Source organism: Erinaceus europaeus, chromosome 3 (genome assembly GCF_950295315.1).
Source record: "Erinaceus europaeus chromosome 3, mEriEur2.1, whole genome shotgun sequence".
NCBI classification, from domain to species: domain Eukaryota; kingdom Metazoa; phylum Chordata; class Mammalia; order Eulipotyphla; family Erinaceidae; genus Erinaceus; species Erinaceus europaeus.
This window is the reverse complement of record NC_080164.1, coordinates 107,202,827-107,217,383: the sequence shown is the minus strand read 5'-3', so window position 1 is coordinate 107,217,383 and position 14,557 is coordinate 107,202,827. Positions and strand designations below refer to the sequence as shown.

Sequence of the window (14,557 nt, the reverse complement as noted above, 5' to 3'; positions counted from 1 at the left end):
GGGGCAGTTTTGGGGGGACATTTTCTCTCTGCTCTGGAGCTCCCCACATGATGCCCCCTCTGGCTTTGTAAGGGTCCTTGGGCCACTGTACACTCCATACTCTAAAATGACCCCACCTGGGGTGAGGGGCTTAGCAGGTGAAATCTCAGCAGATGAGAAGTGGAATGCATGAAGTCATTTAATGCTTGCCCCAATAACTCACTTGGACATTTGTGAGACCCTGATTCGAGCCTGGCCCCTACTGCACTGGGGAAGGCTTCAGTGCTGTGGTCTCTCTCTCTCTCTCTCTCTCTCTCTCATTTCTATCTCAAAAAAGAATTCCAAATAAAAGAAATTGAGACAGATGCATATCGGGATAGATTATAATTAAAATGGCCAAAAGCGTTCGCTAGACAAGCTCACTTGGACAGTGTGCTACTTTGTCCTGTGTGTCACCCAGGTTCCATCACATTGGAGGGAGCTTTGGTGTTGTGGTCTCTCTCTCTCTCGCTACCTCATCTCTTTCTACCTGAAAAATAAATAAATAAATCACCCCGAGTGGTGAAGCTGTGGAGATGACCAATGTAAATAAACAAAACAAAACAAAAAACGTGACCAGGTGTCTGTAGGTCTCCTCCTAACAGAACACTCAGGGACTAAAGCCTTCTCTCCAGCCCAGCCTCTGACAGCTCGGGCTAGTGTGCTCTGCTTGGTAGTGAGGGAGGGCACTTTCTACAGGGAGGAGACCCCAGCTCTCTCTGTAGTTTCATTTCACAGGTACATATCAGCATGAGAACAGTCTCCAGTTCTCCCTAGGGGAGCCGCAGTGATTTCCTTACAGGGTGGATCCCTCATTTTAAAGTGTGGATTCCCCACTTTAGAGGGTGGACCCCTCATTTTAAAAGGGGGAATCCCTATTCTGACGGGGGGATCCCTCACTTTAGAGGGAAGATCCCTCACTTTAGAGGGTGGATCCCTTATTTTAGAGGGTGGATCAATTGTTCCTGCCAGCTTTGCTAGGTGATCTTGGAAGCCAAAACTCCCAGGTGCCTGGGGAGCCTACCCCCCACCCCCACCAGGTAGCTGGGAGCCCAGGGAAGCAGTTCACAGCTGGGGTTCCTGGCTGCACCCACCTGTCCAGGCTGAGCTTGTGGGCCAACATCCTCCAGTCATGACCCCGTGTCTGAGGAGCATCTAGGCTGCTGCAGAGCTTCTGCCGGATGGGGGGCGGGATGCTGAAGGCGCCAGGGCCAGCCACAGTGGTGATGGTGCTCGCTGGGCCCAGTAGGGGCAGGTCAAGGCCCATGGGCTCCTGGAGTGGGGAGGGACTTAGCTCCAGACAGTTGTCCCTGTGGGCCCGGCCCTTCCCACCCCAGGGTGGTGTTCCTGTGTCCCAGACCAACCCTTCCCAACACTGTGCTGAGTCTGGCCTTTCTCCTCCTCTGCCTTCCTCTTTGACTGCAAGGCCTAGTGGGCTGACTTCAGAGGCTGGGAGGCAGCTCTCCAGGCTGTAGGCAGGGGGCAGCGATGGGCTGGCCTCACCATGTCTCCATGTCTGCCAGGAGGCCTTGTCTCCTTTACCAGGCCTCCTGTGTGCATAGGACCTGTTTAAGAGCTCTCCCTGTCCTCCTTCCCCTTCCATTAGCATGCCTCTCCCCACCCCACCCCCCACCCCACCTAGCCCTGTGGAGGAGCAGGCCTATGTCACTGTGGGGTGAGGGGGTGGGGGGCAGACTCCTCAGCCTTCTCAGCAGGGGGAGCAATGGCTGAGATATCTGAGAGGAACTTTCTTCCTCTCTTGGGGAGAGAGGAACCCCACATTGGGGGGGGGGGTACCTACAGAGCAGGGAGGCCTCCTGTCTCATGCTGAGGGCACTAATCACCCCAGGCCAGGCCAAACCAAGACCACTTGCCATCTGAGATGCCCACACTTATGACCTCCTGTGCCCCAGGGGAGAGCACAGAGCTATGTCATTGCTCCTGGGTCTTCACCCAAGCCTGCAGCCTCCCAGAAGCCCATGCACTGCCAACCTTCTAGGCTTCTCACCTCAGACACAGTGCAGTTGAGCTGGAAGATCTGGCCCTCGCCCTCCACCTGCCGCACGCAGAGTTTGCACACCAGTTCCGTGGTGCTGAGGTTGAACCTTTCCAGAGTGAAGCTGCACTGCAGGTTCCGCTGGGCCCCGCTCCACACCTGGTAGAAGGGGATTTCCTGCAGGACAGAGGAAGGTCAGCCTCTAGCTCAGGCCCAGCTCGGCATCCTCAGCACTTGCTACCTCAGTGCTTGCTACCTCACCACCCCAACCTTCGTTCTGCTGTGCCCAAAAGACCCCTGTGCCCACCCCCAGCCCCAGGAATTTCTGTGACTCCTCCAGGGTCTCTCAGGGGTAGAGTCAGGATTTGAACCTAGAGCATCAGTCCCTAGAATACACAGGTCTCACTAGCTGTCTGCATGACTCTCATTGGGCAAAACAGAATCCATTGCAAGTTCAAAAGCTTAGGGAACTCCTCCCCCATGGCCCATGCTCCAGTTAGGGCTTCCTGCACCTGGTTGAGCACACATGTTCAAGCCCCTGGTTCCACCTACAGGGGAAAAGCTTCACAAGTGGTGAGGTAAAGCTGTAGATGTCTCTCTGTCTCTTTCTGTCTTTATTTCCCCATCCCCTCTCCATTACTGTCTTTATCTAATAAAAAATATAAAAAGATTAAAAGCAAACAACAACAACAAAAAGAAAACCATGAGTTAGACAAATGCAAATTTGGCTTCCCATTAAACTCATGTTTAAAGACCTGTTTGTTAAAGAGAGAGAGAGAAGGGGCTGGGCAGTGGCATACCCAATTGAGTGCACAGAGAACTATGCACAAGGACCCAGGTTCAAACCACCAGTCCCCACCTGCAGGGGGAAAGCTTCGCAAGTGGTAAAGCAGGGCTGCAGGTGTCTCTGTCTCTTTCTCCCCTCTCAATTTCTCTCTGTTTCTGTCCAATAATAAATAAATATATTAAAATAAATAAATAGAAATAAGCATTTGAAAAAGAGATAGGAGTTTTCTAACTTTTTGCCAAAAAGGGTTATCAATGGGGCTTGGTGTCTGCATGACTACACTGCTCTTGGTGGCCATTTCTTTTTTCTTTCCTCTTGATAGAGGGTGTGAGACAGAGATGGCAAAGGAGAGAGGCAGAGTGAACCAGAAAGAGAGATGCCATCGCAGGGCAAAAACAGAGCTCCACTGTTCCTCAAGCTTCTCCTCTGAAACTCCCAGGCTGGGGCTGGGGCTCAAAGCTTGCTCTAGGAGTGTGACAAAGTGTGCACACCACCAAGTGAATAACTTTCTTGCCCCCTCATGCTTTCAAACTTATTTATTCTAATGAGAGCCACAGATATAAAGGAGAGAGGTTTTCCCCATCCATGGAGCTCCCTGATGGTGCCAGTGCTCAGGGTCTCAAGAATGACAAGGTGCATGCTCTCCAGTGACTTAATTCTCAGCCTCTCAGATTTTCTTTTTCTTTTTCTTTTTTCCCCAACTCTGGATTATAGTGGTTCAGGGGATTGAACCTGGGAATTTGTAGACTCAGGCATAAGATTCTTTTTGTATAATCATTATGTTATCTACCCCTGATCAAAGTTTTATTTTTTTGTCATTCCTGTGGCAATTTTTTTCAGCCAGAAAGGGAGACAGAAAAAGAGAAAGAGATAGACAGATAGACAGAAAGACAGGTAGACAGATAGGACAAAGAGAATATGTTACTAAATCTTGCACTAATGTGATGAGGACCAGGTCAAACCTGGGTCACACACATGGCAAAGAAGTGCATTGTCCCAAAAAGCTATCTTGAGAGTCTAAGGTTTTTTTTTTTTTTAATCAACCTAATGTCAAACTCTGAAGATGAATTTAAACCTTGTTTATGTGAAACAAAGTGATGGCAGTATGGTTACTTGCAAGGAGAATAGAGCATTCCCTCAACCACATTGAGAGGATTTTTCAAAACTCCTAATGGCTGCAAGCTATTTGGAAGAAGCAAGTCCGTTGGTAGAAACCAGTTTTAGAGGAGGGGTATTACATGTATATGGACTGATCCTTCCCTTCTCGCTCTACTTTAAAAATTTTTTTTATTATATTTATTTATTTATTGGGTAGAGATAGCCAGAAACTGAGAGGGAAGGGGGACAGAGAGACAGAGAGACACCTGCAGCCCTGCTTCACCACTCGAGAAGCTTTCCCCCTGCAGGTAGGGCCTAGGGGCTTGAACCCAGATCCTTGTGCATTGTTACATGTGCGCTCAACCAGGTGCATCACCACCCGCCCCTCCCCTACTTTTTCTTCCTTCTTTTCTCCCTTCCTCTCTCTCTCTCCCTCTCTCTCCCTCTCTCCCTCTCTCTCTCTCTCTCTCTCTCCCTCTTTCTCTTTCCTTTCTTCCTTCTTTTCCTTCTTTCTTTTTGACAGAAAGTGAGAAAGACATAGGGGTGCTCAGAGAGAGAGAGCAATGAGAGCAATGTGCAGACACCCGCAGCTCTCACTGCCCCCTGCTGTGAAGCTTCCCCCTGTGGGTGGGGCCAGGCACATGAGCCCATGCCTTCCTCAACAGTGACACTTGTGCTCTATCTAGCAGGCCCACTATTCTCTTCCTTGGCCCATTCCTGGCCACCAGCTTCATACATAGGAGCCTCACCTGGTACTTGGCCAGCAGCTTGCTCTTCCAGTGGGAGTGGGGCAGGTCGTGGATCGACAGGCGCAGGTTGTGGGTACTACCTTTGAAGTGCAGGGCCTTGGGCTCCTCCAGCAATTGCCCTCCCAGCTGCCGCTCCAGCTGCAGCACCTCCTGCAAGGACACACCAGGAAAGTGGTGACAGATAGGACACTGCCCATGTCTGTCCCTGCAGAGACCCGGGCAACAGGGGTACCCACTACCCTCCCCACTGCCACCCATGGCTTGCATCCCCCCAGGATGGGAGGATGTCCCACTAGCTTCACAGAAGTAGCCAGCATAGCTCAGGATGGGAAGAGACCCCAAGTAAAATTTTAAAATCAGGTAGGGGTCAGCAAATAGCTCACTTGGATAGTGTGCTGCTTTGCCATGTGTGAGACTGAGATCCAGGTTCAAGTCTGGTCCCCACTGCATTGCAATAGGCTCTTTCACTTTCTCTCTGTTTCTTTCTTTCTTTCTTTCTTTCTTTCTTTCTTTCTTTCTTTCTTTCTTTCTTTCCTTTCTTTCTTTCTGTCTCCAGGGTTATCACTGATGCTTGGTACTGGCACTATGAATCCACTGCTCCTTTGACCATTTTTTCAATTATTATTTTTTTTTTAGAGGACAGAAAGAAATTTAGAGAGGAGGGGAAGACAGAGAGGGGGAGAAAGATAGACATCTGCAGACCTACTTCACCACTTGTAAAGCCACCCCCTGCAGGTAGGGAGCTCAGGGCTTGAGCCAGGATCCTTTCATGGGTCCTCGTACTTTCTACTGTGTGCCCAACGCCCCCTCTCTGCTGCCTCTTTCTAAAAATAAATGAACATATGAATAATAAATAAATATAAAAAAATTTAGGTGGAAATATAGAGAAACAAAACAGATGTTCTTTTTTAGTTCCTCCACTTAGCCACCACTCAGCCCAGACTACATAACTAGATATTCCCTCTTTTTTTAAATTCCCTTTTCTTGCCTTTTTTTTTTTTAATTGTTGTTGTTGTTGTCGTTGGAGAGGATAGAGAGAAATGGAGAGAGGAGGGGAAGACAGAGAGGGGAAGAGAAAGATAGACGCCTACAGATCTGCTTCACTGCCTGTGAAGTGACTTCCCTGCAGGTGGGGAGCTGGAGGCTCGAACTGGGATCCTTACATCGGTCCTTGCACTTTGCGGCATGTGTGCTTAACCCGCTGTGCTACCGCCCAGCTCCCTTCTTTTTTTATTTTAGCTAGATATTCTTTTTTAATGCTGTGTCAGGGATTAAACCCAGAGCCCCTAGTGTGTGCTCTACTTCAGAGCCACCTCCCGAACACAGTTCTATTTAATAGCCTTTGCTTGTTAGTTTGTTTGTTTAGAGGTGCAGAGAGAGACGCCACAGAACTGAAGTGTCCATCAATATAGTGGTGGCTGAGTTTGAACCTGGGTTACACATGTGGCAAAACAGCACACGACCCACATGAGCTATTTCCCAGGCCCTTATTTAATAGGTTTCTAGGATCAAGTGAGGGGAAAAAAAAAATCACTCCAAAACAAGCTCTTATCTCAAATTGGAGAAAACCAGTCACCTAAGTTTGCAGTGTATTTTGGGTATTTTTTAAAGCATGTGCAGTGGCTCTACCTGCACACATAAAATAAGAAAAATTTGGCTTAAGGGTGTCTGTCCTATGATTCCCACTTATGGCAAAAACTGAACTCTGATCTCGGATGGCAAAATAGCTCACTTGGATAGAGCGCCATTTGTGTGAGCCAGGTTTGAGCCTGACGCCCACCACATTAAAGGAAGCTTTGGTGCTTCAGTGCCATGGTTGTTTCTCCTCCTTTTCTTCCTTCTCCTTCTCCTCTCCTTCCTTCTCCTTCTCCTCCTCTCTCTCCCTTTCTTTCTCTGCCTATATTATTATTTTAATTACCTATGCTCTTTTATCTCTTATTAGAAGTAAATACACTGGTGTGGATTAGGAAGGTTTTTCAGAAGCAACACACAGCAACTCAGATAACATTTTAAAAACAGTGCTTTGGCCTGGCAAAATAATTCTCTCAGAGAATCAGCCAGGCTGGAGCCCAGCTCCCACTCTCCCACTGCACTGGGGGAGTCCTCAATGCTTTTACCTCTCTGTCTCTGACTCTATCTTTCGATTTGAAAAAAGACAACTTGGAGCAGTGAAGTAGCAGAGATGCCTAGAATAAAATAGGAGTTGAAATAATGAAGCAGACGTATGATTTCTCAAGTCCTGTGACCTGCTGAAAATCACTCTGGGCAGCTGATGCTCTAGAGATGTGAGCCCAACGCACTCCCTGTTATCAGCACCTCCTGTCTGCTGACACTTCAGACTGGTGACACTGCACTGCTAAGTGGGCTCAGAGCTCCGGACACTGGACACCAGCAAATGTGGAGCAGTTGTCTCAGGGCTCTGCCCACAGCCCCACAGGGCCTATACCTACTGCTCCTCCCCACCTCCACCTCACCTGCTTGATAGCACTGAGGTGAGCGCCCCCCAACTGGGCAGGAGGAGCCAACACAGATAGCCACTGCCAGCACACACAAGTGTTTGGGAACCTAATTACTTGTTAGATCTTTGAATTGTAATGCCTAGTATTTCTCTGCTCAGCTATTCTCCTTAATTACTGTCAGCTATGCATTATACTAGATATGTCAGAAATCCTTTGCTATCTCTAGTTCTGTCCCCAGTCCCCAAGGGTGCTTTGGCTAATCTCAGGGTAAACACAGACGGTGGTCATCAGGCCATCAGGCTAATGTGGAGCCTGCCTTATCTGATATCCATGAACTAGGCCCATATCCCTGAGGTAAGGTCAAGCAAGATTTGTGGAGTCAACAAAGAATCTGATATGATGTTTAGAATCAAAAATAACAAGTCTGATACAGAATGTTCTACCTACTAGGAGAGAAATCATTCAACTAAGCAAGATGTTTACATTTTTGTGTGCTCTTAAGATGTTGGTTTATGGAAACCTATAAGATTTTATACTTGACATAGCACACACACTTCGTAAGTAGAGATACAGTGAGCCTGCATGAGAGATGAAGCAGAGATATCAGAGAGACTGCTGGAGACATTTGGCAAAAACCTCACTGTGAGATGTATCCCACATCCACCACCCTATACCTGCCTCTTCTCTCACTACTAATGGTGTAATGAAGTTTATTTATCTTTCTTTTAAAATTATTTACCTAATTTGATAGGCCAGAATGACATTGAGAGGGAGGATAGAGATGGTGACACAAAGAGACAAGTGTAACATTACTTCACTGCTTGTGAAGCTTTCCTCCTGCAGGTGGGAACCCATGGGGCCTGAACCCAGGTCCCTGTGCATGATAACATGTGCACTGAACCAGGTGTGCCAATGCCTGGCCCCCTCAATATTGAGATGTGAGCAAAACTCTGCTTCCTGGCATCCAGAGTGGCTGTTTGATAACAGAGTTCCCACCCAGCGCTGCTCAAAGAGCACTTCCCACCAGGCTTCCTGCCCTTTTCTGGACAAGAATTGGGCCACAGGGCCAGGAAGGAGAAGAAGAGGAGGCCAATTGGACTGCGTTCACCCTCTTCTGCAGGGGCAGGAAGGCCCAGTGCATACAAGCTAATGGCTTCAGGTATCTCCTTGGCACAGGAGAGGAAATCAGAGTTCCAGAGAAGCTGGCATCTGATGAATTCACAAGTAAAGGCAGTGTTTGTTTATGAGTCCTTAGAAGAGAGAAGCAATGTAATTTGGAGTCCTGGAGACAGCAGCCACTGCCAATCAATCAGGGCGAACTCCTTGCCAGTGCCCCTAATTACCTCATCAAGACATCTGAGGAGTAATCGATAGTCATTATCTGATTAGCATGGATCTTCATTAGGTCTAAATGATCTCCCCGGGATGCCCAGGAGCAGATGAATTGTCTTCCAGGCGGGTGGGGACTCTTCCACATCCATCCCTGCAGGCAGCCTGCACAGCTAGCGGGCTTGGAGTTGGGGGGATGCAGCCCATTTCCCTGGCTTGAGGTTAAACAGCCCAACTGCTGGCTTTGACTGCAGAGTCAGAGTGGGACTGTCAGTGATACCTTTTTTTTTTTTTTTTTTTTTCTCAGTTGCCTCCAGGGTTCTCTCTGGGGCTTGTTGCCTGCACTAAGAATCCATTGCTTCTGGTGGTCATTTTTTCCTCTCCCCTTTCTTCTATTTGATAGGACAGAAAAAATGAGAGGGAAGGAGGAGATAGACAGGGAGAGAGAGGGGTAATGGGTGGTGACACAGCTGGTTAAGTGCACACATTGCCATGTGCAAGGACCTGGGTTCGAGCCCTGGCACCCCATGTATATCTGGGGAGCTTTAAAAATGGTGAAGCAAGCATGTTATGGGATGTATACTCCATGGAATGCTACCCTACAGTCTACAATCAGAAAAAGATGATATTGTGTCCTTCGAGACAAAATGGATAGAATTAGAGGTGACAGTGCTCAGTGAAACAAGGAGATGAAAGACAACTCCTGGATGGTTTTGCTCAGAAGAGGGTAGGTGAAGAAAAGAGAGCTTTGGGATTGACTGAGACTGACATGGGGGAAATTCTACCCCATAGCAGTAATAAAAGTACCAGCAACTGAAAGTCAGAGTGAATAGTGCCTCACCCAGAGGATGTACATGTTATCATGGGTTTAAGCCCTCAGTTCCCATCTGCAGGGGAAAAAGCTTCATGAGCAGTCTCTCTCTCTCTCTCTTTTGCCCTCCCACTCAGTTTTGATCTTTATTTTAAATGTGTGCGTGTGTGTGTGTGTGTGTGTGTGTGTCCAACTAGAGTGGTTGATTTTTTATGTGTGGCACTGAGTCCCAGCGATAATCCTGGTGGCAAACTAAAATAATATAAAATAAAAATAAAAGTGGGTGTGAAATTTTCTTTCTGGACCAGACCTGGATGTTGTATGCCACTCTTCAGACTGTTCCACTCTCCCCCTGAGAATAGTGCTCTGCAGGCCTCTGTTTCTGTCCTTGTCCCTGTTCCTATCCAAGTCCAGCCTCTCTGGGAGGGAGTCTGCAGAGCATGAAAAATACCCAGGTTCACTGCAGGGACTGTCAAGAAAACGCCTAGTGTGAACAGAGCCACTTGGGGGGCACAGGGCCACTGTAGAGCAGGAAGGTGCTTTGGGAGAGTGCAGGGCTGTGGAGGGAACAGCTATGTGAAATCTGACAAATGGTAGAGAAATAAACTGGTGGTGGGGAGGCTGGTGTAGTGTAGGGGCCTTGAAGGCATCATAGAGCAGAGATTATTTTTATCATCATTTTAAGGCAACTCAAGAGCCTGAAAACCAAAGTGGTGGGCTTGTTAAGGGGAGACTGTCTGCAGCCTCAGAAACTAGAACCAACCTGCAGTGGCTGCAGCTGGAAGGAGCTTTCTGAGAGGAAGTGAGCTCTCTGTGGAGATAGGGAAGAGCTCTGTGGAGATAGGGAAGAGCAAGGTCCTTGCGCTTAGTACTATGAGTGCTGAATACTATGTGCACTTAACTGGGTACACTACTGCAGGCCCCCTTGTACACCTGTCTCACTTGGTACCAACCATGTACAGTTCTTGCCCAACCATTCAAACAGGCAAATTTCTTAATGTGGAATCTTACTTTTCCATGTGATGGATTTGTATGTCTTTTTCAGATGGGAAGGCACAAAGTATAAAAAAACAGGAGTGGTCCATACTCCCAGAGGGATAAAGTATTGGGAAACTTCTAATGGAGGGGAGGGGACATGGCACTCTGGTGGTTGGAACTGTATGAATTGTATCCCTCTTATCCCACAATCTTGTCAATCATTATTAGATCACTAATAATTAAAAAAAAGAAGTTGAAAAATAAGAAAACACAAAGCAGAACTTGGACTGGGCTTACTGTATTGCACCAAAGTAAAGGACTCTGGTGTGGGGTAAGGGGGTTCAGTTCTTGAAGCATGATGGCAGAGGAGGACCTAGAGGGGGTTGAATTGTTATGTGGAAAACTGAGAAATGTTACACATTTACAAACTACTGTATTTTATTGTTGACTGTAAACCATTTATCCCCCCAATAAAGAAAAAAAAAAGAAAGAAAGAAAACACAGGAGTGGGGCTGGGTAGTGGTGCCCATTACAATGTGCAAGGACCCGGGTTGGAGCGCCCTTGTCTATACCTGCAGGGAGAAAACTTTGCAAATGCTGCAGACATCTCTCTGTGTCCCTTTCAGTGCTGCAGGTATCTCCCTCCCTATCACCCTCTTCCTTCTCAATTTCTGGCTGTCTCTATCCAAATAAATAAAAGATAATTAAGAAAAAAAACTTTGAAAACACAGGAGCTACACGTGTAAACACAAAACAGGGGTGTCCAACATTCCAGATGCAGGAAGCCATGGTCACAGCATGCTGATTTTTCTTGGAACTATTCAAAGATGCACTTTAATCAGACCCTATGGCTTCCCTACTAAGTCTTTTCCTGCAGCAGACATTCAGCCTAAATTTTTTTTCCTCCCAGCAGTACCTCAGAAGCAATTTGTTTTGGGGAGTCGGGCGGTGGTGCACCAGATTAAGCTCACATAGTATGATGTGCAAGGATCCTGGTTTGAGTCTCCAGCTCCCCACTTGCAGGGGGTTAGCTTCGTAAGTGGTGAAACAGGTCTGCAAGTGTCTATATATATCTCTCTCTCCCCTTCTCTCTCAATTTCTCTCTGTCCTGACAACAATAAAAACTACAGCAACAACAACAACAAATGATAAAAATAACCACCAGGAATAGTGGATTAGTAGCACAGGCACAGAGCCCCAGTAAAATCAAACAAAAAAAGGGAAAACAAAACAAAAAAAAACCAATTTCATGGAGCAGGAAAGAAAGAGCCTTACTCATGATACTGTAAGCTTTATGCTCCCACTGACTTTGTCCCAGGGACTCCTTCAGGTGAGACCCACAGGGAGAAATCCAGCAACCAGTGCCACCTCCCTGCCTCCCTGCACCCAGCCTGCAAGGCCTCAGTTTCCCTGCCCAGGACCTGCTCTCTGAATCAAAATTCCAGAAGGAAACAGCCTTATCTTCAGAAACAATTTCCTCCCTTTGCTTCCTTGCCACTTCCTCTGCCCCGTCTCCTCTGGGCACTCATTCCTTCTGCAGAGACTCTGACTGAGGTCCTATCTCCTCCCTTCTCTGCGTGCCTGTGCTCTGCAGTGTGGGTTCACTGAATAACCTCCCCTGAGTAGGGCAACTCCTGTCTGCAGCCAGCAGCCTTGGCTCCAGGCCTGTTCCTTCTTCTTAAGAACTCTGTGACCTACTGCAACTGTCTTAGCCTTCCTGTGACCCATATCTGACATCAGCCAGTGATATCTCTTTTTCCTTTCTTCCTTCCTTCCCTCCATTCTTCTCCCTTCCTTCCTCCCTCACTCCCTCCCTTTATCTCTCTCTTTCTTTATTTCTTAATCTTTCTTTCTTTCTCTCTATCTCTCTCTTTCTTTCTTTTCAAGGTTATTGCTGGGGCTCAGTGCTGGCACTATGAATCCACTGCTTCTGATGGTTCTCTCTCTCTCTCTCTCTCTCTCTTTCCTTTCTACTTTATTTCTATTTGACAGGACAGAGAGAAATTGAGAGGGGTGGGTTAAATAGAGAGGGAGACTGCTGCTCGTGAAGCAGATCCCCTACAAGTATGGAACAGGAACTTGAACCCAGGTCCTTGTGCATGCTGATGTGTGCACTTAACTGAGTGAGCCACCACCCAGCCCCCAACAGTGGTATTTCTTTTTCTTTTCTTTTTGCCTCCAGGGTTATCACTGGGGCTTGGTGTCAGCACTATGAATCCACTGCTCCTGGCAGCCATCCCCCCCCCTTTTTTTATTGGATAGGACAGAGAAATTGAGAGAAGAGGGAGAGGAAAAGAGGAAGAAAGAAAGACACCTGCAGACCTGCTTCACTGCTTGAGAAGTGGCCCCCCTCCCCCACCTGTTGGAAGCTAGGGGCTCAAACCAGGATCCTTGCTTGAGTCCTTGCACTTTGTATTGTATGCGCTTATCTGGGTGAGCCACCGCCTGCCCCCCTCCCCAAGTGATATTTCTTTTTTTTTTAATATTTATTTTATTTATTTATTCCCTTTTGTTGCCCTTGTTGTTATATTGTTGTAGCTATTATTGTTGTTGTCGTTGTTGGATAGGACAGAGAGAAATGGAGAGAGGAGGGGAAGACAGAGAGGAGGAGAGAAAGATAGACACCTGCAGACCTGCTTCACCGCATGTGAAGCGACTCCCCTGCAGGTGGGGAGCTGGTGTTCAAATCGGGATCCTTATGCCGGTCCTTGTGCTTTGCGCCACCTGCGCTTAACCCGCTGCGCTACAGCCCGACTCCCCCAAGTGATATTTCTAACAGAGATTCCCACTCAGGGTTTTCTTCTATTTCACTGTCCCCTCACCCATTAACTCAGGCAAACAAATGTCAAATCCCTTCTCTGCCAGCCAAGATTCACACCAATCCATCTGTGTCCATGACCCTGGGCTTCCAGCAAACAGTGAGCTTACAGAGTGTCCATCTTGACTCTCCCCCCTCTTCCTTCACACAGCTCCCTCCACCAGGGAGCTGGAGGAGCAGTCTTGCTTTCTCCATCTCCCATGGGGGCTGGTCTTACATAGCCACTCCTCTGCAGGCTCCTGGCACCCTGCCCCAAACAACACAACTCCTGTCTCTTGCTCTAGGGGAGAACGTCTTCACACCTCCTCTGCCCAGTCCTTGCCATCCTCTCTTGCCTTCTCCTCTAAATAACTCGTTTTAATTTTTTTTTAATTTTTAATTAATTATTAGGTAGACAGAGAAATTGAGAGGGGAGGGGAAAGGAAAGACACATCTGCAGCCCTGCTTCACCATTAGTGGAGCTTTCCCCCTGCAGGTGGGGATCAGAGCTTGAACTCAGGTCCATGTGCACTGTAATGTGTGCCCTCAACCAGATGTGCCACAGCCTGGCCCATAGATAACAATTTCTTCAAGGGCACTCACTCTATCCTCCCTCTGAGATGCAAGGAATGACAATGGCAGCAGCAAGAACTAAGCTCATTGCAAATGCCCGCCTGCCTCCGCACTGCACAGGCCTTGTCCTACGAACAGGCAGATGTGTCAAGGAAGCAGCACACCTGGGACCAGGGCTGTCAGTTCCTTTATAGGACAAACAGAGCCGAGAGCACCTAAGAAGCTGGCTCTCCACCAGCCTCTGTCCCCTGGCCTGATTCTACTTCAAGACGAAAACCCCAGTGGACCCCGGGGAGGAATGGGTGGAGAGGCAAAGGCTGGTCTGTCAGAGTGGCTTTGGGAAGAGGAGCCCAGGTTTTTCAGCACAGATCTGCAGGCCTAGCCCTGGAGTGCAGTCTCCCTCAGGTGAGTGGGTGGGCAGGAGCATGCGTGCAAGCAGGTGCACCTACCTTGAGGGCGTCCTGGGTGTCATCCAGGCAGTAGACTCGGATGGTGTACTCCAGGGAGGAGCAGCAGAGTGGCCCAAAGAGGGCCAGCTTTAGGCGCTTGGCAGCGGCCTTGCTGGCAGCCAGGCCCACCAGGGCGTAGGTACTCAGGCTCTCAGTGAGTAGGTGGCACGCCTCGGCGTCCAGCTGCACATAGCAGGGTGTGGTGAAGTTTTCCTCTCCCACCACCACCACGTCCTGCAGGAGACAGGGGCAGGTACAGGCTGGGTATGTGGGGGGGGGGCAGGGGCCAGAGAGAGGGCACTCCTGTTGCCAGCCTTAGCCTCTCTCTCTTCTCTCACATCCTTGTCTTTTAGACTAGTGATAAACTTGTCTTAAAATCATTTTTGTTTATCTTGGATAGAGACAGAGAGACATATTACGGGAAAGGGGGAGATAGAGTCAGACAGAGACACCTGCAGCCCTGCTTCAAGGCTGATGGAGCACCCTCCCCCCCCACATCAGGTAAGGAATGAG

General features: G+C 48.3%; 1 protein-coding gene across 2 annotated transcripts in view; it reads right to left on the bottom strand.

Annotated features, from left to right (window-relative positions):
• Window positions 1–14,557, bottom strand: part of UNC5C (unc-5 netrin receptor C) — a 409,388-nt gene that overhangs the window by 4,514 nt on the left and 390,317 nt on the right. For both annotated transcript variants that reach the window (XM_060187721.1, XM_060187722.1), the window contains 4 exons: window positions 14,045–14,278; window positions 4,649–4,798; window positions 2,027–2,191; window positions 1,113–1,291 (listed from right to left, as the gene is read on the bottom strand). In XM_060187721.1, the coding sequence (XP_060043704.1) occupies window positions 1,113–1,291; window positions 2,027–2,191; window positions 4,649–4,798; window positions 14,045–14,278 (728 nt within the window). The remainder of the gene's footprint in view (window positions 1–1,112; window positions 1,292–2,026; window positions 2,192–4,648; window positions 4,799–14,044; window positions 14,279–14,557) is intronic.